General features: G+C 38.0%; 1 protein-coding gene across 1 annotated transcript in view; it reads right to left on the reverse strand.

Moving 5' to 3' along the window:
• Positions 1–675: 675 nt before the first annotated feature.
• Positions 676–22,603, reverse strand: part of LIN52 (lin-52 DREAM MuvB core complex component) — a 109,588-nt gene continuing 87,660 nt past the window's right edge. The window contains exon 6 of the mRNA XM_027844788.1: positions 676–3,570. Within this exon, the coding sequence (XP_027700589.1) occupies positions 3,515–3,570 (56 nt within the window). The 3' untranslated portion in view covers positions 676–3,514. The remainder of the gene's footprint in view (positions 3,571–22,603) is intronic.

Here is a 22,603-nt window from a genome sequence, read left to right on the forward strand (position 1 = left end):
TTATTAAGCGCCTACCATGTACCAGCCACTGGGTAAGCACGTGCAGGCCACATGTGTCCCTGGCCCCTCTCTGCTAGCATTGGGAGGCTGCTGGCTTAATTGGGTGCACTGGCAAAGGTGTTGGTGACAGCCCCCATTTCTAGTAGCCCATGGGCTGCTAGATGACTTTTTATGCAGTTTTAGAGTGGAAAGAATCACTTACTATAGTTTCTCATTGGATTCTGTGATCATTATTCAGTTTGGTATGAATTCCAGGTTTTTGCTGAAGTTGATGTGTGAGAGCTGGACAGTCTGCCTCCATTCAGGAATCCATCTTCGCTCCAAGTGTCCTCATGATTTAAAGTCTCTAAGACCCCCAAATATTTTTCTAATTGGCCCGTCACTGTTCCTGAAATACCCCAGCAGAGATTCATCTCTTTGAATTAAAGATTTACACACGCAGGAATTGTTAAAACACAGATGCCCCATACAAGGGTACCACACTAGCAGATGTCAGTCATGACCTTGGCTGGGTTTGGTTCAGAGTTGTTTTCCAGTAACATAGCTGGCTGAGATGAGATATAGTACAGAGGTAAATTCTAATTGGGAGCCAGAAGGAAGAAAAGAATGGGAGGGAGAAGAAAAGATCAAGGTCACAGAGTATCATTCAGTTCAATAAACATTTATTAAACACGTCTTATGTTTAGTGCACTGTGCTAGGCACTAGGATACAAAGATGAAAAACAATATAATCTCTGACCTCAAGGAGTTTTACAGTCTCACAGGGGCCATGACAAGTCCACAAATAACAACTATAATGTGGATGCCTGAGGAGGGCAGGCCTAGGTGGGACACAGTAATCAGATAGGGCATTCTGGGTGGCCAGGGAACAGTAGGATAGCACTTGGGGAAGGCGAAAGGTGCTGAAAGAGAAGGGCTTATGCCTGCCAAAGACAAATCATCTACTTCACAATTTTGCCTAGGGCCAGACCTAGGTACTAATTTTGAAAAAAGTCTAGAAAAATACTACAGGGGCCCCCTGTGCAAATCTGCACTAATCCAGGGTGAACAAGCAGGGTTCAATTTCAATCTGCTATTGACCATTGTTTAGCAGTATGCTAATGAATGAGGATACCCATCCCTGGATTATTTGCTTTAAAATAGAGTCTATTTAAAATTCCACTATATTATAGTAGTACCTTATATTTAAAGAAGAGCTAAATTCTCCAAGGAGCTTAAAGCCATTTCTAGATACTTATTATACCCCAATAAAATAACTGGGTTCTTTAATATTAAATGCAGAGCTTTCCAACGATGGCTAGGGTTTAAATAGGTAACTTGAAACTTTTTAGAAAAACTTCATGCCCTGCTATAAAATCAGATACATTTGTTATGACAGCAACCACCATATACAAATTATAATCTGCCCACATGTAAAGTACATACATACACTGTACATAGACTTATATTAGCCATATAAAAATACATCATTAACGCTTCTAAGGGTGACAAAACCAATAAATATTGCAATTTTAAAGCATCTACTTTGCTGCACTGCTGAGGACAATTAAGTGCTGTAAACAAGAAACTAAGATAAAAAGAACGAAAGTGGCCCAGGGAACTAGTGACATAGTTTCAGATTATAGACATGAGTTCTAGGCATAGGTTCCAATATTACTCATGTTTTTTAATTTCCCAAAGCACTAAATGTGCCTAAGTTATCAATTCTCCAAAATACACAGCAAAAGAAGACTAAAACATTAGGACAATTATGTGGGGGCCACACACAAATAAACATACAAACATATATGTATGAGCTAGATTACATACACACACACACATACATATATATATATAATATGTACAGAGCTCAACCGCATTTAGTGAGATAAAGGAATGTCAGCAACATATTTAATTTTAAAATGAAACTTCAAAAGTTTTAGTTGCTAAACCAAATCTAGCAACCAAACAGAACATTCTCCTCATCCCTCATTTTTCTTTAATTTTCTTTCTCCTCTCACTAGGTGGAATTATCTTAAGTAATTGAATTTTACTGGAGAGAAAACTCAATAGTAAGTCTACTATGGGAAATAGGGCACAAGCATCAAAAGAGGGTTAATCAAGAAGTTTTTAAAATGGTGTCGCCTTGGATGAGCTAAGAAAATTTTGCTCACCACTACAGACAATTAAGACCAAAGAACCAACCAACACCAGCAAGTCTTTCCAAGGTCAAAGAAAGACAGTTTGCTACCACCAAACAAATGTTTTGGCTAGCGATATTCCACTGGAGTTTAGGAAAACTCTAATTCTCAATGTACTTCTTAAAACATTGTAACGTGGGAACTGGCAAAATGTAGACATATTTTTTTGGGGGGAGAAAATTTGATATTTCAATTTATATATGGGGTTTTAACCTATCCTCTCTAACACATATGGTTACAGAGCTTTGGAATAGTTGCATCTGTACCTGGAAATCCTCTGTCAGCCAAAATGTCTTACTGCAGATGAAGTAATATGGATACATAATGCTACTGCCCCTCAACAGTTACATTTCTTTAAGCTAAACAGAGTTTCTATTCTCTGACGTTCTGATTCTTCCAAATTGTTCTCTTTTCATAGCACTACTTTCTCCCACCTTTGGGCTACTCACTGAACTAGGCTGGGGCAGAACTGCCTGCTGTGAAAAAATCATAAACTAGGAAGAATCTTTCTGTCTCTTATAGTAGTTTGATACTGGAAGACTATCACAGAGCTGTGATGTCTCATGATATAATACGATAGCTTATGATATAAGCTCCCATCATGGAGCATTCACATTAGAAACTAACTCGAGAAGGGGCTTCCTATCCCTCTACCTCTTATCAAAAAACAGTTGAAAGGAAGAGTAAGTGCCATGATGGGAAATGAAACTATAATGAGAGGTAAGGAATTTTACAATCAGACGATGTGTTAGGAGGCTCCTATTTCTCAAGATGTGGATGCTCAGGACCTAGAACATACTAGGCTACTTCAGGACAGATATAATATCCTATATGGGCCAATTCCAAATCCCCAGTCAGTCATCTTTTCTCATCATAGATAACCTGTCTAAGAGATCAATATGACTAAAGAGCCCATCTAATACGTAGCAAATTCAAACAGTATGATTTAGACCAGATATATCACTAAATCACACCAATGAAGGGATCATAAGGAGGCAGGGTTAGGTCCCACATAGATTCTAAATCATTTCTATAAATGGAGAAGTAAAACTTCACTCTTAAGATAAAACAAGAATTTCTGGTGATCTAGGCTTAGCATGCAGTCTCAGTGCTTATGGAGCAACGGTCAATGATGATCCTTATGGAGAGCAGATCCTTTTCTCCCAACCAACGTCCTCCACAAGAAGCACAGCCACAGGAGCAGTAGAGAAGTGTGTCTCAATGACGTACCCCAGGCCTGAGTGTTGAAGCAGTGCGGGGAGCTGTCAGGTCTATACTGGAAGAAAGGAAGAACATTCGTGGTCCGCTGAATTATCTTATTCACAAGCTGTGGCTTATTTCTTGGGTTTCTCCAGAATGTTGAGAAATTTTCCCCGAGTCATCTCTCTAGCTGAAATTATAAAAGAAAAGCAGGGTCAATGGTAAACATTACACTTGGTAACGGGATCAGAGAACACAGACTGATTAAAACTGGCCTCAGTTCTGATACCGAGTATGTCTGTGATAACAGTTAAAAAACCAAGAGCCATCCAAAACTTGGCAAAATTATTCTAAAGTTGTTCGCATGGATCCAGTTTATAGCCTATGTGGTAGGACAACTACTAAGGGCTTTAGAAGGTCAGAAAAAATTCCCACAGGCCATCACCTCCAACCTACTTTTAAAGATCACAATGGAATTCTCAATCGCAGTAGAAAAATAGTATTCCTTATCCAGTATTATCAATTTGTGAATGGCATAATCTAACGTGCTCTCTCTATCTCAAGGGACTTGCTTATGATACAACTGAAATTAGAGAGCCTCTCCAGGCTTTTGGCCTCTGGATGTTTATAATCTCACATTGAAGTCAGAGCTCATTTGCCCTCGTCTCTAAGGAGTGGTAGTCCCCGGATGCTGTAACATAACACAGTTTATATTCCCTCAGCGCAGTTCATCTACGGATGATATAATAAAGTAGAGTTTATAGAGCTTTGGTCTTCTCTCTCTTGGCATTGTCAGTTCCTAGATATTTAATATAGCCAGGCAGGGTTTATGTGTCTCTCTGACTTTCGGCACCATCAATCTCTGGTGCTGTAGTCACAACAGGGTTTATACAGCTACTTTCTTCCACATGAGGCTTTGAAATGAAAGTGTAACATTTCTCAATTACAAGACCTTACTTAGAAGCCCTCTGTTGTGTTCATTTTATCCAAAGTAGCATGAAAAAGCCCCCATGTGGTTTAACTGTCATTTTATTCTCTCAGCCATTTTCAGGACTGATGAAAAGTATGAAATGAAAGTCTCAGAAGCTAGAATGGGCAGCTTGGAACAGTGGGAACGGCAGTGCCTCTGGCCTCAGAGGAGCTGGGTTCAAATCCCACCCACGCTTACTACATGTGACCTTGGCAAATCATCTCCCAGGGCCTCGGTTGCTTCATTTGTAAAATAAGAGGGTTAAGCCAGTTTGAAGTCCCTGATAATTTAAAGATCCTATGAGGTAAAGAGACTGGTTTGCTTGGCTCAGTGCTCTTAATGGTGTTTTGGTTCTGTCTATGGGAATGGGAAGGAATGAGAATTAGCTGAAAGAATAAGGCATTTGTCAGTATTAGCCACCTTAATGAGTCTCTATATACAAAACAGATACTGAAAGAATGCATTTTCACTTCTACTCCTAAATTTAAAGCTAGCTGGCATTCATACAGGGTTTGCAAAATACTTCACACAAATTATCACATTTGATCCTCACAACTCTGTGAAGTAATAGAACCATTATTATTTCCATCTTACAGATGAGGAAACCGAGGTTCAGAAATGAAGTAACTTGTCCATGGTCAATGACTGGTCACATAGCTAAGAAGAGATTCAAATGCTACTATAGGCAGGAGAACATAACCACAAAACTCTGTAGCAACCAGGAGACAGGAGGGAAAGGCTCTACTAGAGTGCAATCCTTGTAATGCTCTGCCCATCTCTATATCAACCAAGTTCTCAGAACTCAGAACTTTTCCTTGGGATGGAAATCCCATCAAGTTTCAGGTAGCAGAAGGCTCACAGAGAGGTCTTTCAGTGGGGTGGGTTAGTTCCTTACTGTGGCCTAGGAAGGTGGGCGCTCCAAAGACTACCTAGAACCACCTAACTCTTTCAGGTTAATAATGTAACAACCACCACTGATAAAGGAGCTTTAAGGTTTACAAAGCGCTTTCTCCACAACCCTGTGAGCTAAGTAATCCATTTCTCACCTATAGATGAGAAAACATGCCCAAAGAAGATCACAGTAACAATAAGAATTCCTATTTCAGTAGTTTCTGAACAGAAATGCTGGATCTCTCAAATTGACCATGGCTTTCTTCTACTTTCTCTGATTATAGACTTTTTAAGGGACAAAACTGTAATTCAGCGTCCTCATTTGCTTTAGCAAAGTCCCCACGATTAAAGGGAAAAAAGCAAAGGTGACCCCTGGGGCTCCATCCTCCAGAGCAGTTGACAAGTTTGCACTCAGATCACAGGGTCACAGACTTAGAACTGGAAGGGCCTTTAGAGATGAGCGTGCCTAACTTCCTTCACTGGACAGATAGGGAAATCTGAGGCTCGGAGAGGTCAAACAGCTTCAGAAGATCTTCAAGCCTCAGATGCCTCGCTTTTTGACATACTTTGATGGGGATAGATGGGAATAGATGGAAAGCAGAAGAGGCCTTTAATCCAGACATGAAGCAACAATGACATGAGATTACTAGTTTCCAAAAGTTCCAAAGAAACTCCTTCCTCGAGCTTGGTATCATCATATAAATCTGTCTTGGCCTTTTTTGCAGATAGTCTAACCCGATGTGTGGAACGAAAAAACCTGGCCCAGTCTACTGGGCCGCCTGCCTTAGGGTACTCATTGCCTGAGGCCTTTAAAAAGCATATAGAATGAATGATTCTAGAGCCCAGCTGGTTCCACCGCTCTTGAAAGTTGCCATGGGGCAATGCAGGAATCCAGAGTTGGCTAGGATCCCTGCAACCAAAAGCATTTGGGCCTGGAGCACTGCCACTGGTCTCACTAATTATCTACTCACCCTGCTGCACTTTTTGCTTCAATGTCCCTTGGATTTTTGCCTACTTTCCAATGTCTTTCCAAAATGAAAGGTTGTCAATATTTTAAGATGCCACAATGAGCAAACATTTAATCTGAGAGATCAAAAGAGTTTAAAAGGAAAAAAAAATGAACTTTCCAATCTCTTCCAGTGGCTTGAACTTCTTGAATTTAACAGATCCTTTTCCCTTCACTCACTCCTCCCCCTTCAACCTAATCCAATCGCAGAAGTGGCAGACACCACTGTAAAAGTAGAAGCAATTCAAAAGACATCATCGTCTACTTGGGAGAGGAGAAAGTTTTCTCTCCTGCCAGTCCCATATAGGAGATATACGAATACATGACACCTCCGTTCCCCAAAAGAGGGCTGTGCCCTATAAATCAGATTGTAAGCACCAGCCCCTTCTGTGCAGAGAGACAGAAATTACTGTGGGTTGGGGGTTGCTCCAGAGCACGTGCCCTCCTGTTCACTTGTCATCAGAGATGTTAACATTTCTGATTAATTCACAGACCTCTCCTTTTATTCCTCATTTCTTTATCCATGCTATCGTGCTCTGCTGCAGCTTAAAGATTCTTACCGACCTGCTACAATAATCACCACCCGCTAAATGCCACCCCCCAACCTGGGGAAATTGTTTAGTGATGCCAACCGCGCTTTTAATTTGCAAGACATCAGACACAGAGGTAATTTATACCAACATCTGTTCATTTCTGACTTCTGAAACAAACACACATGCTGCTACAAAATCCCATTAGGAGCAGGAAACAGCCTTCTGCTATTCTGCATTCTTCTTCTACACACACACACACACACACACACACACATACACGCTTTTATTTTTAAATGTATATCACTAAAAATCTTCCAACAAGGACCCCAAATTTCTTTTCCATGTAGAAATGGAAATGGTATAGAAATTTCACAAAACGTTTCTCTTATTCCTGTTTAGCGCCTATCCTTCTTTCAGGTTTTCAATATTACAGTTAAAATGTATTCCTGGTTCTCTATGACTGGGCAAGGTTATTTCCTTCTAAGCTTAGTTTTTGTTTTGTTTTGGTTTTTTTTTCCCCAGCTCTCTCTCAATCCCCAGTTTTCCTTTTGTGCTATAGTTAGGGGGAAAAGCAAGACAAAATACCACAGTGCTCCTAAACAAAACTAGTCTTGTCTCAAGCCAGTACCATTTATTGACCTTTTCAATCAGACATTTATGATTCCAGGCTTTTTGTTCAGAGAAATAAGAATCAGAAGGAAATGCTACCACCACATTGTAATGCCTGTGGCCAGAGGAAGTGTCAATCTGCAGATGCCACAATCTGTGCTGTGGAGAACAGAAACATGACCCTTCCATATCAAATCATGATTTACAGAACTTTGTAGGGGCAGCACATGTTTGCAAAATGATAAATAAACAAAAGATACAATCTCCACAGGGTTAATAAATGAATTATTCCAGTTAGTATGGGAAAGAGGTTTCTGGCTATATACTATTTTAAGATGCTGAATGAGTAAATTACAAAGAAACCTTAAATTTAGATTAATCTTTTTACTTCCTTATCAGTTGCCCCTGGACTTCCACATACACAAAGACTAGGAATCATTGTAGCTATAAATAATTGGGATTTTTATGCCAGTTGAATGATGGGACCATGATCTCCAAACCCAATTTCGTAGGTATCTACCTAAAAAGGTCAGGGCTGAAGGGAGGATTCTATCTTTTCTTGCTGAGAGGGAGGAACAAGGTTTAATATAGCCTCTTCTTTAGAACTTCCAATCCTGCAATCCCGCATTTAGCCTTGCCTTTGGCTCCTTTTCCATGATGACTGTCCCCAAACTGCTTTCTGCAGTAAATTTTGCGGTGGCTGGTTGAAAAAGATTCAGTGGTATAGATTGATTTCTTACAAGTGAGGGAATGAGGGATTACCCGGCAGTCATGCTGGTTAACAAGATTGGGTACAGAATCTCTTGTAAGATCAGCCCACTCTGCCAGGGCTTTGCACCCTTTCCCCATGACATATGGGTTTCATTACAAAGATTTTCCAGATTTTAACTTCTAGGCAGCTGCCAGCATAATTCCACTAGATCTTTATGTAGGGAACAATTTAAAGCTTAAGTAACTTTTTAATCAAATAGGGACATGACATTTGGTTTTCAATCCCAAATGAAAACTACTGGTCCTGACACTCTTTCCAGTGTTACAAAATAACAAGAAAAATGCAATGAGGATAAAAAGGATCACTACCAATGATTCTCCCACATCTCTAAGAAAAACATGTCCAAATGCACTACAAGACATATGGACGGTCAGGAAAAAAATAAAGCAAACAGCAATGTGAATGACTTGTATCTGTGAAACACTATTTTTAATAGAAGATCAAATACCATGTCATAAGGCCAGCAGCTGGAAGTCGTCATCTGCTGAGCTATACTGGACAGCAATTTATGGCTGGAAGTCAGAAAGGAGATTTAGAAATCCTATTCAATTCAAATCTGTGTCCCGAAATGATGCCTGAGTGACCAGTCACAGAGAAGGCTTCTTTGGAGTAGTAATGGCATTTGTCAATTTTATGGCATTTGGCTACTCTTTTAAAAACCTTTTGCATCCTTGAAGACTCATCCATTAACAGGAAAGAAAGGTAGCCACTAAGTGTCAAGTATAAACTAGGAAATGAAAGGATACAAAAGCTTAGGGGGAATTGTTCTGAATTTTGGGGGGGGGGGGGGGGGGGGGGGGGGGTTTGCTCCTTTATCATCACAGACTCTCCCTGCTCCCAGCTGGTAACAATAAAGGAGACTTACTTAGAAATAGTTGCTTATAAAGGCTTCTTCAATGAGTAAATAACAATAGTGGAAGTACATTCTTTAAAATGTTAATGCCTTTCAGACAGTGATATTGCGTATCCAAGATAGAGATATACAGAAGGTTCAGCTCTCTTAACTGTATATTATAATCTGGGCAATAGGCATTCTTCATCCATTTTGGTTTTTCCATGTGAAAACTTAGAATTCTTGTGTTTATGTATCATCTGTTGTTTGTCCTGTTTTTTGAAGAGGACCAATGACCTCACGGGTGATATCTTATCCTGTACATGAATTGGATTTAAATGATGCAGAGTTGTGCAAAGTCATCAACCTCACTCTCTCCTCCTGAGTCATCAAAGTACAGCGGCAAGACAAAAGTCAGGATGACTGGTGATGGCCTGGGATGCTATGGATAACCTGGTTGTCTTTGATGCCTAACTAAGCTCTAAGCACTTCATAGCAACTGCTTCAGCCACCTTCATGGCAGTTGGAACAAACTGTTCTCATCTGCCCATTTTGCTGGAGAAAGTTTTCGCATACTTGGCGTAGACACCCCCCTAATTCACCAAGGGGTTTGAGGCCTGTCAGTTACTCTCGACCCGGTTTAGCTGTCTGATGAAGTGGTTTACCAGGGTGCTGTGGTTGTTGTGGCTGCTGTGCAAACCACAGCTTTTTGGAGCCACAGGTGAGAGTGAGGTGAAGGTGGACACCAAAGGTGGCTGAGCAACCCTGAAAAGGGCTCAGCAAACCCTCACAACAGAGGCGTGAATACCCTATTCATCTCATGAGAAGGCTTTGCAATGTTATGGGGCTGCATGTAATCGATATATCATCTACTAATAGAAGCATATGGAGAACTTCACTATCTATAGTCAATCAGTAAACACTTATTAAGTGCCTCCTATGTACCAGGACTGCTAAGCACTGGGGACACAAAGAAGGCAAAAAATGGTCTCTTCTGTCAAGAAGTTCACAATCTAATGGAGGAGACAACATACAAACAACTATGTATGAACAAACTCTGTACAGGATAAACTGGAAATAATCCACAGAGAGGAAGCCCTAGAATTAAGAGGGATCAGGAAAGGCTTCCTGTAGAAGGTAAGATTTTTGCTGGAAGTTTAAGAAGTTGGAACTTTAGAAGGAATCTCCTTTCAGTTTTGGTCTCTGTATTGGATATTGGCAAATACCTTTGGCAAACCTATGTTTTCCAACTTTATACTTGCTTGATATTAACAGAGTGTCATTTATCTTTGCTGGACATCTTCATGCCACGGGGCTGCACTTCGACCTGGACCCCCTGTCTTGGTGCTCCTTATTCCTTACGGGTAGTTTATCATCATCTAAACCCAAACCAACTGTCCTGCTCTCTGGACATCTACCTGCAGTGTTGCTGTGCCAGCTCCACCCATCACCATAACCCGGCACTCTAGCCTCCTTCTGGAGCCCTGCAGTTTCACCAGATCAGGCCCAGCTCAGGCCTACCATGCTATCTATTCTCCAGCCATTTGTATGTATAACCTTCCCTCCTTCTCAACTCACTTTTCCATTTCTAGCTTAGGCAAAAGTAACCAAATCAAAACTACCATTCCCAGAAAAAGCATCCCAATTAACTGTCCTATGGCTCAATTCACTACCCCTGCAACTTCCATGGCCGCCACTCCCCTGTATGTGTTATCTATATAAACTCCCTGAAGTCTGAGATTCACTGGTTTTGGTATTTGTATTCCTAGAAATTAGCACAATGGCTGGATCCATGACTCTGGAAAACCACTTAACCTATCCTAGCCTCAGTGTCCTCATCTGTAAAACAGAGACAATAACAGGAAATATCTCACAGGGTTATTGTGAAGATCAAATGAGATAATATGAGTGAAGCAATCTGCAAACCTTAAAGTGCTATATAAGTGTTATTTATTATTTCATTCATTCAGTTCAAGAAACATTCTATGATTTTAACATATACACAGATCACTGAACCAAATACAATTCAAAGCAAAGGCAATGTGATGACTGCATCAAGCCCATGAACACTGCAAAGCTTCCCAAATGAGATCCATAAGCACTAAAAGAATTCAGTCTACCATGTCCACACTGGAAAAAACCAAGTCAATGAAGAATGCCTATTGTCAAGATAAGTTGTACAGCCCATGGACCTGGTCCATGAATATAAATACCTTGGACAGACAATGTGCATGGACCATGCACTGGGCTATAGTGAGAATGTTCTATTACCTCAATAAGATAGTAGGAATGTTTGTCAACTTAGCAAAATTAACACCATTCTGTTTTAAGCCTCCATTCTGTGACAGAGTTGTTTTGAGCAAGTTGTTTTTCTTTTCTTTTCTTTTTGGCTAGGCAATGGGGTTAAGTGACTTGCCCAGGGTCACACAGCTAGTAAGTGTTACGTGTGTGAGGCCGCATTTGAACTCAGGGCCTCCTGAATCCAGGGCCGGTGCTCTATCCACTGCGCCACCTAGCTGCCCCAAACAAGTTGTTTTTCAATAAGAATATATGCACTTGTGTAGTCTGACATACTGAATAACACATTGTGCTTTTAGATAACCAAAAATAATAAGCAAGTATATGGACCCTCTAATAGGATAGACCACCAAGAGAAAAATATCATAAACACTTATGTAAGTAGTTTATAAACTACTAATCAAATTATGTGGAAACTAAATTAGGAACACTGATAGCTAGAACTATAAGAAATCCACCAGAAGAGCTAGCCATTAGACTATTCCTGGGTCATGACTGGGACAGGTTCCTGCATTCCCTGTACTAGAAACTCAAGTAGACAGTATTCAAGCGGGGGTATTGCTGATTTACAGAGACTTGCCAGATGACCACTCTGGAAAAAAACACATGACCTCCAGCTGGGCAAAGGGGAAACCTAGTCATGGTTACCACTTGAAAGACACTTATCAGAAGGAATAAGACTCAGGTTAGTGATTTGTTCTTAGAGGGCTGATATTTGTATTGTTTGCACAATACAGATTGATGAAGTTTGATTGCATGCAGTGAGAAGTGTAAGTCTAATTAGTGTTTCCATCACATTAGTTAACATGTAATGGTAAATCAGCTGTAAGTGTGCACTGTGCATCACACAGGCTCAGAAATAAAAACGAAGAGAGAAGGCTGGGTTGCCTTTGGGAAACTACATAGTTTTTCTAATCACCCCAAGCTTCTCCTTGAACTAAAAGCCCATCTTTTAAAAACAATAACACTGATGCTGTATGGCTGCTATAGAATAACATAGTCTCTAAAAAAACATAAAGTTTTTAGTCATACAGAGAATAATGGAGGCACATAGAGGGAAAAAGTAGGCTGCAACACATTACCAACAAGAACTGTGCAAAAGAAGTGGCATAAACTATGACATCATTAAAAATGTAAGGTGGGAAAAGAAGGTAGGGTAATCAAGTGGTTAGAGCACAGGTAATCAATGGCCAGCATGTATGTTCTACTGGCATATGCTATATCCATGGAATGCTAAGGCAACAAGAGGAAAACCCTAGTACATTAGAAAGACTTCTTGGGGTTGACTCACAGGAAGATGCTGACAAGAGCTACAGAGAACAAAAGGGCATAGATGGGTCACAACCTGCACTGTTGGAAAGATGTTAACCATAGGAGATCACAGATCCATTTAAATATGGGAGATATATTTGTGGAAGGTGTCACTTTGTTATATGTAATCACACTTTATAATTATCTGTCTTTGTGTATATTGTTGTTCCCCCAGTAGAAGGTAAGTTTCTAGAAGACAGAGTTGTTTTTTTCCCATTTTATCTTTGTATTCTCACCTGCTAGCACAGTGCCTCATGGGCAGTAGGTATTTAATAGATGTTCCCTGAATCTGAATCATCAACCAGTAAGGGGATTTTTTATTTTCTAAACCTTTCACCTAACTGTGTGACTCTAAAAAGGTGACCTGTTGTAGGATACAATTTACAAAAGTCTGCCTGCTTCTTCCTCATACATTGAGAACGTCCTTGATATGCATGTAGATTATTTTCATAAAGGGTTTGAAGGTGAAATATATGAAATTTTACAACTTGTACAGGAACAAGATCAATGCAACTAGAAAAGAAAAAATGTAGAGTGGGGAAAATATCTTTGCATTAGCCATCACTGATAAAAGTCTGATCCATCAAGGTTACATCAAAGGATCTATATTTCATGGTAAAGCACCCACACAGATCATATTATAATTTAGAGACAAGGTGTAAAGAGTTGCTTAAGGCTCAAAGAAGTCAAGAGACTTGCCCGTGGTCAGAAAATTGGCAAATGATAAAAGCACAATTTGAACTCAGGTCTTCCTAACTCCAAGTCCAGGATCTTATGTGATGCTGCTTCTCAGAAAGCTTGATATCTAAGATACATATTGAGTTGATATAAATATATAAGATTCAGGGCCACTCCTCAATAGATAAGTGGTCAATCATATGAATAGATTTCAAAAGAAGAAATTCAAACTATCAACTACCACTTTCATGAAAAAAGCTCTAAATCACTAAAAATAAGAAAAACATAAAGTGAAACTTCTCTGAAGTTTTACCTTACAATCAAATTGTCAAAGATACAAAAAGTCAGGAACAGTTAACGTTGGAGGAGCAATAAGAAGTTAGCCGCATATTGGTGGCAGAGCTGGAAAATGGTACAGAAGACAATTTGGAATTATGTACATTCAGTGAAATAGAGGACTCATTAAGTGAAATAGAGGACACATTCAGTGAAATAGAGGACTTTCAAGCATTCTTGATGAAAAGACCAGAGCTGAATAGAAAATCTGACTTTCTAATACAAGACTCAAGTGGAACATGAAGAGGTAAACAGGAAAAGAGAAATCATAAGAGACTTATTAAGGTTGAACTGTTTACATTCCTGCATGGAAAGATGATATTTGTAACTCATGAGACCTCTGTCAGTATTAGGGTAGTTGGAGGGAAAAAATTATATGTATAGATAGATAGAGAGAGAGAGAGAGAGGGCACAGGGTGAGTTGAAGATGAAGGGGTCATATCTGGAGAATAAAATTAAGGGGTGAGAGAGGATTATACTAGGAGAAGGAGAAAGGGAAAGGTAGAATGGGTTAAATTATCTCACAAAAAACAGAAAAGAAAAGGCTCTTACAGTGGAGGGGAAATGGGGGAAGGTGAGAGGGAATGAGTGAATCTTATTCTCATAGAATTTGACTTAAGGAGGGAATAACATACACACTCAATTGGGTATGGAAATCTGTCTTACCCTACAGGAAAATAGGAGGGGAAGGGGACAAAAGAGTAGGGAGATGATAGAGAGGAGGGCAGACTGGGAAAGGGAATAATCAGAAGCAAATACTTCTGAGGAGGGACAGGGTTAAAAGAAAGAACAGAATAAATGGGGGGGGCAGGATAGGATTAAGGGAAATAGAATTAGTTTTTCACAGCATGTCTACTATGGAAGTGTTTTGCATAACTGCACATGTATAGCCTATACTGAGTTGCTTGCCTTTTCAATAAGGGTGGGTGGGGAGGGAGGAAGGGAGAAAAATTGGAACCCAAAGTTTTAAAAACACATGTTTAAAAAAATGTTTTCACATGCAACTGGGAAATAAGAAATACAGGAAATGGGGTACAGAAATCTATCCTGCCCTACAGGAAAATAGAAGGGGAAGGGGGGGAGAGATAGCAGGGAAAGCAGACTAGGGGAAGGGGTATTCAGAATGCATGCCAACTTGGGGTGGGGGGAGGGGCAAGATGGGGTGAAAATTTGGAACTCAAAATCTTGTGGAAGTAAATGTTGAAAACTAAAAATTTTAAAAAAAGAATTAAAAAAAGGAATTATGTGAAAGAAATTACTAATACGTTCTAGTGATGCAGTGATACCACTACTTTTCTGACTAGCAAAACAGTGAAAATAAAGTGGTCAATAGTTAAAACTGTAGTATATGAATAAAAAATATTATTGTGACATAGCAATGACAAGTATGAGGTAGTAAGAGAAACATGGAGAGATTTGTATAAATTGATAGAGAATAAAGAAAATCAAACTAGAAGAATATATCCAACTACAACAATGAAAATGAAAATTTTCAGAAATTAGAATAGATGTAATAACCAATCTTAGTTCAAGGGACGTGGTGATAAAATACATTTCCTCCTCAGAGAAGATTCTCTCATCTTTGTATTCCTAGTACCTGGCACAGTGTCTTGCACATAGCAGGAAATTAAATGTTAAATTTATTTAATTAAATTTAAATTTATTAATTAATTTATTAATTTTATTAAATTTAATTGATTTATTAATTCATTTTATTAATTAAATTTAAATTTATTAAATGTTAAATTAATTTTCTTCTAAAGGACAGATAAGAAAAGGCTATTTTCTTACTGAATCAGGAAATCAAACCTACATTTAAACATTTTCTTTAAATTTAACATATGGCTCACTCCTAGGGAATGTAGCAATAGCATGACAAATAATATATTCATCTGTGCAGTTAAACAAATTTGTGCAACACCAGTACTGAAAAATCTTCTAACTGGCTTTCTACAACAGAGAGAAGACAAAGATAACTCAACCAATAGATTTATTCTTAAAACACCAAGTAGGAATGTGAAATGTCAACCATGATACTTTAAATACAGAAGGCAGAAAAAGAAAAATCTTAACTGTCCGGTATCCAAAAAAATTTTTTTTACATTCAGATTAAAGCCTGTGTTTTTCTATCAGCTCTCCTTGTTATGCCCTCTTAAGTGCAAAACACACTAGTTTTCAAATTCACAACCATCATCTCACTCCCTCCAAACATATATAAAACTTGTGTTCAAGGAATAAGGGTTAAGTTCACAATTTTATTTATTTCTCACTTTGTCTCAGAGCCTACTTCACGGATGTATCCATTTCCTTTTTTCAAGGATAGAAATGAACTGAATGAAGAGCAATGTGAATCAGCGATTCAAGCAATGTATTCCTATCATTCTCAGGACTAGAATATTTATTAAATACCCACAGATCTGTCAGGAACTACCCATGCCCTTATATGGTAGTAAATCTCAGAGACATATTCATTATATGACCTTGAACTAATCAAATTCTCAGGGCTTCAATTTCCTCATCTATAAAGGGGGATAACATCCCACTATAATAATCCATTTTGTGGGACTTAAACAAAAGTGTAGTGATAATGACTTTACCAAAAAAAGTATATAAAACAGATACCAGTGATGCCACTTTGCCACAGGTTAGATATCAATCCCTAAAACAGTTACAGAATAATTTTTTAAGGACCACTTCAAGCCAAAGGAAAACAAGAATAATATAATATAGACAATTTTAGGTGACAGACATTAAGAGAAGATGCTTATCTGGTATTTCCTATTTTAAAGAGCTGGCAATAGCCACAGTCCTAGAAAGATTAAGGCCCAATCTCTTGACCCCTAGGGCTGGGAAAGAGTTACATCTCCTCTCTGTGAAGCCAATAAAAACCTCTCTTGATTATAATTTAGATAAGAGCCACTGGATTGAATAATAATGTCTGAAACTCCCCTGGCTGTTTCACCTTGAGACGTCCATCACTGGGTTAAACATGATGCTAATTGCATTTGGATTGATTAATTTCTCTCACTCCTGTCTATTCGAATAACGCTTAACAAAATAATCATAGCACCAGGAGCCAAATCTTCTCCGTCAAAGGAATGAAGCCATCAGAACCGGCAGAGATGAAAGAAATGAAGATGACCCGTAATTACTGCTACGGTGATATCATTACCATATTATACAAAATGAGTGCACAAGGGGAGGAAGTGTAGAGGAAGGAGGGGCTGAGATTATTATTATTTTTTAATGGAACTTTATATCCTAAGAATCTTAGATCTGACACCAAGTAGAACACATGGAAATACTGACCTCAAAAAAAAAATACAAATCTTACACACAAAATCACAAAATCCAATGAACACAGAACTTGAAGGCCTAGGATACATCAAGTATGTAGAGTTGTGAACAGAGATTATTTTCTCCACTATTTTCACACTGCAATGACACTTTGTATATGACTTGCATAGAAATTTAAGATGCTTTTCTCCATGCCACAAACATTCCCCAGAGCCACTACACAACTTTGCTTCTAAGCCCATGGAATAAACTTAGTTTATTTATTTTAATAGAAATGGCCTTGTTTGCAAACTTGAGGTATATGCTTTTAATCTAAAGCTGAATTCTTGCTGAGAATTAAAAATAAGTAAATAAATTTGCGAATCCTTAAGGTTTATTATATATCCATCTTCTAGTATAAGATGGATTTAATTTAAATCGTGATTTAAAACACTAGTAAGGAAGAACTGATTTAATAAATGCCCTCCAGTCGTTTGATATAACCTTATTAATACATATTCTTTGCCAAAAAAAAAAAAGCTAAATATATAGTTTCGTTTTTAGAAGATTTAAAAGCAAGGATTTCCTTTGAAATTTTTCATTTTCATTTTGTAACTGTATTAGTCCACCAAATGATTTGCTTACTTTATGTGCTAACGTTACTTGAATCAGAAACACGTGAAGTACCTTGCACACATTTTTTAAAAATCTGTTGGATGGATGGATGAATGCCTAAAGGCTTTGGAGAGTAAATCAATTCAAGAGGTTGGTTTGGGGATTAACACTGCAACATTCTATTAAAGGAACAAACATCACCAAAAACAAACCAATACCATTTAATGGCTCCCTCTTGCCTACTAAAAAATTCAGATTCCTTCATTTGACATTAAAGGTCCTTTATAGTCTGGAACCATTTTAACTTTACCTTATATGAAACTTTTATTCTTTGCCTGCGTTGTGTGTTGACGAACTGAGCTTCCTGGCATCCACGACATCCAATAATTTCTGCCTTTATATGCTGGCTCACACTCTTGTCTGCATCTAGAGTACCAACTCTTTTCCTGGTGAAATCCTTCCCATTATCAAAGTTATTTCTATGAGAAGCCTGCCCTCTAAACTTTCTTCAAATTCAGCTCAGGTGACACCTTTTGTCCCCCTTGTTGTTAGTGCTCTCCCCCTCTAGAAATCACTTGTATTTTGCATATATGTTATATTTACTTATCTGTGTACAAGTTGTATCCCTAGCCCCTTCACTCCCCTGCAGAGTATAAGCTTCTTGAAGGTATAATGACTATTTAGTATTATTCTTTATATCCACAGCACTTAGCACAGTATGTGTGACACACAGTAATCCCTAAGTAAATGTTTGCTGAATTGAACTGAGATGAGATGCAATAGTCAACAGTTGATAAACATTTATTAAGCTCCCACTGCGTGCCAAACACTGTATCAAGCACTGGGGAAACAAAAACAAAAGATAGTCCTAGCCTTCAAGAAGCTCACAGTCTAACAGAAGAAGACAACCTGAAAAGAAGCTGAAAGGGACAATGGGGGAGGAAGGTTCCCGCAGCTGGAGATTTCTGAGCAGGTAAGTGATATAGTCAGACTTCCTCTTTAGGATCATTATTTTGGCAGCTATATAGAGAATGGAATAAACAGGGAGATATTGGAAACAGAGACTAAACAAAAAGTTATTACAAGAGTCCAAGTGAGATGCAACGAAGGTCTGCACTGTTAGTGTTTGTGTAAGTGGAGAGAGGTAGATAGATGAAAAAAAAAATGTTATGGGGGCAGAAATTAACTAGACTTGCCACTAGAATGAATAATGAAGTAGTGCTTCAAGGCTAAGAACTTGAGTGACCAGAAGGAGAGTGGAAATCATGAGAAATCAAGATGTCTGAAAGAAGGGTGGATTGTTTGATGAAACTATAGTCAGCTTTGTTTTGGACATGTCTGAGATGTCAATGCGACACGCAGTTAGAGATGTCCACAAGGAGACAGTATTAAAGGATTTAAGCTTATAAGAGACTAAAGGCTGGATACGTAGATTAGGGAGTCATTTGAACAATAATTCAACTGGTAGAACTGATGAGATTTGTAGAAAGCAAAGAAAAATCTCTGGGAGCATCACCTGTAGGAGACAGATAATGACTCAGCAAAGCACATAAAATGATCAGAAGAGTAACCAGGAGAAGAGTGTGGTAAACAGTGTCAGAAGCTTCCAAGAAATCAAGGAGGACAAGGAAATGTAATTGGATTTATCAATTAAAAGATCATTAGTAAAATAGTTGTAGCAACACTTTTTGTGATATCAAAAAACTGAAAACAAAGTATATGCTCATTAATCGGAGAGTGGCTAAACAAATTGTGGTACATGACTGTAATGGAATATTACTGTGCTGTAAGAAGTAATATAGGTGATGAATGACAGAGAAGCATGGAAAGATGTACATTAAATGATACAGAGTGAAGTAAACAGCCAAGAAAACAATATACAAAATAACAATAGAAATGGAAAGAACCACTACACACACATAAAATCAAAAGCGAATGCTACAAAACTACAAAGAACAAGCAAAGAAGGGGTTCTAAATATGCGATATGAGAAGATATCTCTGCCCCACCCCTTTGCGGTGGTAGGAGTTCTGCAAGTGTGGTACGTTACATATATTTTCAGAATTTTTGATATATTAATCAATTATGCTGATTTGTCTTGTGTCTTTAAAAATTTTTGTTATATGGGACAGTTCTCTGGGAGAGGGAAAAGGAAGGAGAGAGATACTAGAGGAGATTATTGTGATATAAAAAAAGAAGAGGGATAAATAAAAATTTATTTAAAAAACTGTTTGGCAATTGTTGGCAAATCTGGAAAGGTTCCAGTCTCATGGTGGGCTTGCAGATTACAAGACTTTGAGAATTGAGTGGGAGGTGAGGAAGTATAGGCAATAAGTATAGATTGATTTTTCTAGATTTGCTATAAAATGGAGCTAAGATGAAAGGATGAAAAGCTTGAGGATGACAGGTCAAGTGAACTTTTTTTGTTTAAATGATAGAAGAACAGAGGCATGAAAGACCAGGGCATGAATGTATGAAATAAAGAAGTAGATAAAGAATGATCAAAAATAAGAGATGATGGAAGGGATATGCTCCTGGAAGAGATCAAGGGAATAGAGATTTAGAACTGAAAGGAAACAACCACAAAGGTGATTAACTCTAATACCCTCATTATACCAAAGAGGAAACCCAAATCTCAAAGAAACTAAGCAGGAGAAGGAATGGGATCAAAGGCACACGGAGAGGAGATGGCCTGGGCAAGGAGGCCTTTGTTAAAGACTAGAGCAAAGGCAACGAGATTAGGGAACTATGAAAGATTCTACGGTACTGAATAGGGGAGAAAGAGAAATCACAAAGGACAGACTTTTCCTTTGTCAGTAAAGCAGGGGGTGAGAAACTTTGCTGAGAAAGAGAGGGCACAAGACTGTTTAGAGGGAAAAGAAAGCTTGAAATAGCCCATGTGTATTGTGAGAGGGAGTCAAGGAAGAATAAATTTGTAGTGGAGCAAGATGGCATGATAATATGACTTCCTTTATCAGCATTCAGTGAAATTTGGATTATTTAAATTCTGTCTTTCTTGTTAATCTGCATATTTTAGAATTTTGTAACTAATGATTCATTTCATTGATCAGTTGTGTAGTTTCTGATAATTTCTTTTACTTCCTCTTCATAATTAAACACTCATTTTCATTTCTGAAACAGGAAAATGTTTTCTTTTTCTTTAAAAAAATCAGATCAGGTAAAGGTCTATCTATGTTAATTAAATTAGTCTCCATTTTAATTGGCATACTTTTCTTCAAAAGTCCTCTGTTGGTTATAAATTTTATTGCGTTATATTTATTAAAGGATGTGCTTAAAATGTCTGCTTTTCTGCATTTACTTACATAAGACTTTTATGTTCTAGTCCAGGAGCAAGGAACCTGCCACCTCGAGGTCACATGTGGTTCTTAAGTGCAGCCTTTCAACTAAATCTAAACTTCACAGAACAAAGCCCCTTAATAAAAGGATTTGTTCTGTAAAACTTGACCTCAGTCAAAAAGCCATATATGACCTCGAGGCTGCAGGTTCTAGTCAATGGTTAATTTTTGTAAAGATGCCACAAACAGCTAAGAATATGTAAACTGTTTTCTATTGCCTTTCAGTAACTACCAGAGAACTATTATGGCTAAATTTTCTAAACTTGTATTTAGGACATATCATTTTGTTATATTTGTTTACATCTGAAAGGGGCACATTAAGGTCCCCAATATTTATACTTTTGGCATCTATTTCTGCTGCTTAATTCAATTAACTTTTCCTTCAAGTATATTTAGATGTGCTATCCTATTAAGTCCATATATACTATATACTGATATTACTTATTTATATTTAGTGCTTTTACATATAATGAAATTTTCTCATGTCTTTTATTAACATCTATTTTTATTGCTGCCTTTGTTATGATCATGACTGCTACCTCTGCTTTTTTTAAGTTCACCTGAGTGACCAGGGAATGTACAAAACAAATTGTGGTATATGAATGCAACAGAACATTACTGTAAGAAAAAACATATGTTTAATGCAGAGAAGCACAAAAAGAATTACAAGAGTTGATGCAAAGTGAAGTAAGCAAAGACAAGAAAACGCTACATACAATGACTGTAACAATTAAAATGGAAAGAACCACCACAAAATAATAAAAAATGAGTGCAGCAAAATTATAAAGAACAGATCTGGCCCCAAAGAAGAGATATGAGAAGATGATTCCCCCTGATCTTCTACAGAAAAGAGAGGAGGGTTCCCCAAAAGCATGGAACATTGCCTATGTAATAGTTTTTTCTAGGTGGTTGGCTAATTTTTTTCTCTTCTTCTTCTTTTTCTATTATTCTTCAATTTTTTTTTTCCTTATAAAGGATGGCTCCCTGAGTGGGGGAAGGAGAACAGGGGAAATTTAGGCGATATAAAACAAAAGATATCAATAAAATCTGTTAAAAATAAATTCCCCTTTACTTTAAAACCTTTCCTCTTAAACTCTTTTCATCTTCTTTCTAAAAAATCTTTTTACACTCACTGACACATAGGTTCTTTCCAAAAACAATGCACTACTAGGTATTCTTATCAACACTGACTATACCTGTGCTGGTGCTCCCCAATACAATGTGCCAGGAAGAGGAGTAGGTACATTCCTTGCTCCTCACTGGGACATCCAGACTAACCTGCCATTATCACTCGGGAACCACTTTTCCTCTATGGTTCACTTCACTAATTTATCATCCTATCTACACCCATCATCAGTCCTCCAGTCATTCTCCAACCTTCCTTTCCAACTCAACCTTTTCTCTCATGCTTAGGGCCTTCAATCTATATTTACGTGTATAGTTTATCTTCAAACACAACTTCAATTTCCAGTTCATCAACCTCCTAAACTCCCATAAACAACCTTCACTCCACTTCAGCCATACATCAAGCATTTTCAATTCAATTCTGAAATCACTTAATAAGGGCCTACTAGGTACCTAGTACTGTGCTAAAATTAAAAAAACAAAACAATCCCTGACATCAAGACACTTATAATATTAGGAAGAGGATATAACATGTATGCAGATAGCAAATACAAAGTTTATACAAAATAATTTTAAGAAAGAGAGAGTACTAACAACAAGGAGTGGGGAGGGTGG

Source organism: Vombatus ursinus, unplaced genomic scaffold (genome assembly GCF_900497805.2).
Source record: "Vombatus ursinus unplaced genomic scaffold, bare-nosed wombat genome assembly UNPS02014945.1, whole genome shotgun sequence".
Classification (NCBI taxonomy): Eukaryota; Metazoa; Chordata; class Mammalia; order Diprotodontia; family Vombatidae; genus Vombatus; species Vombatus ursinus.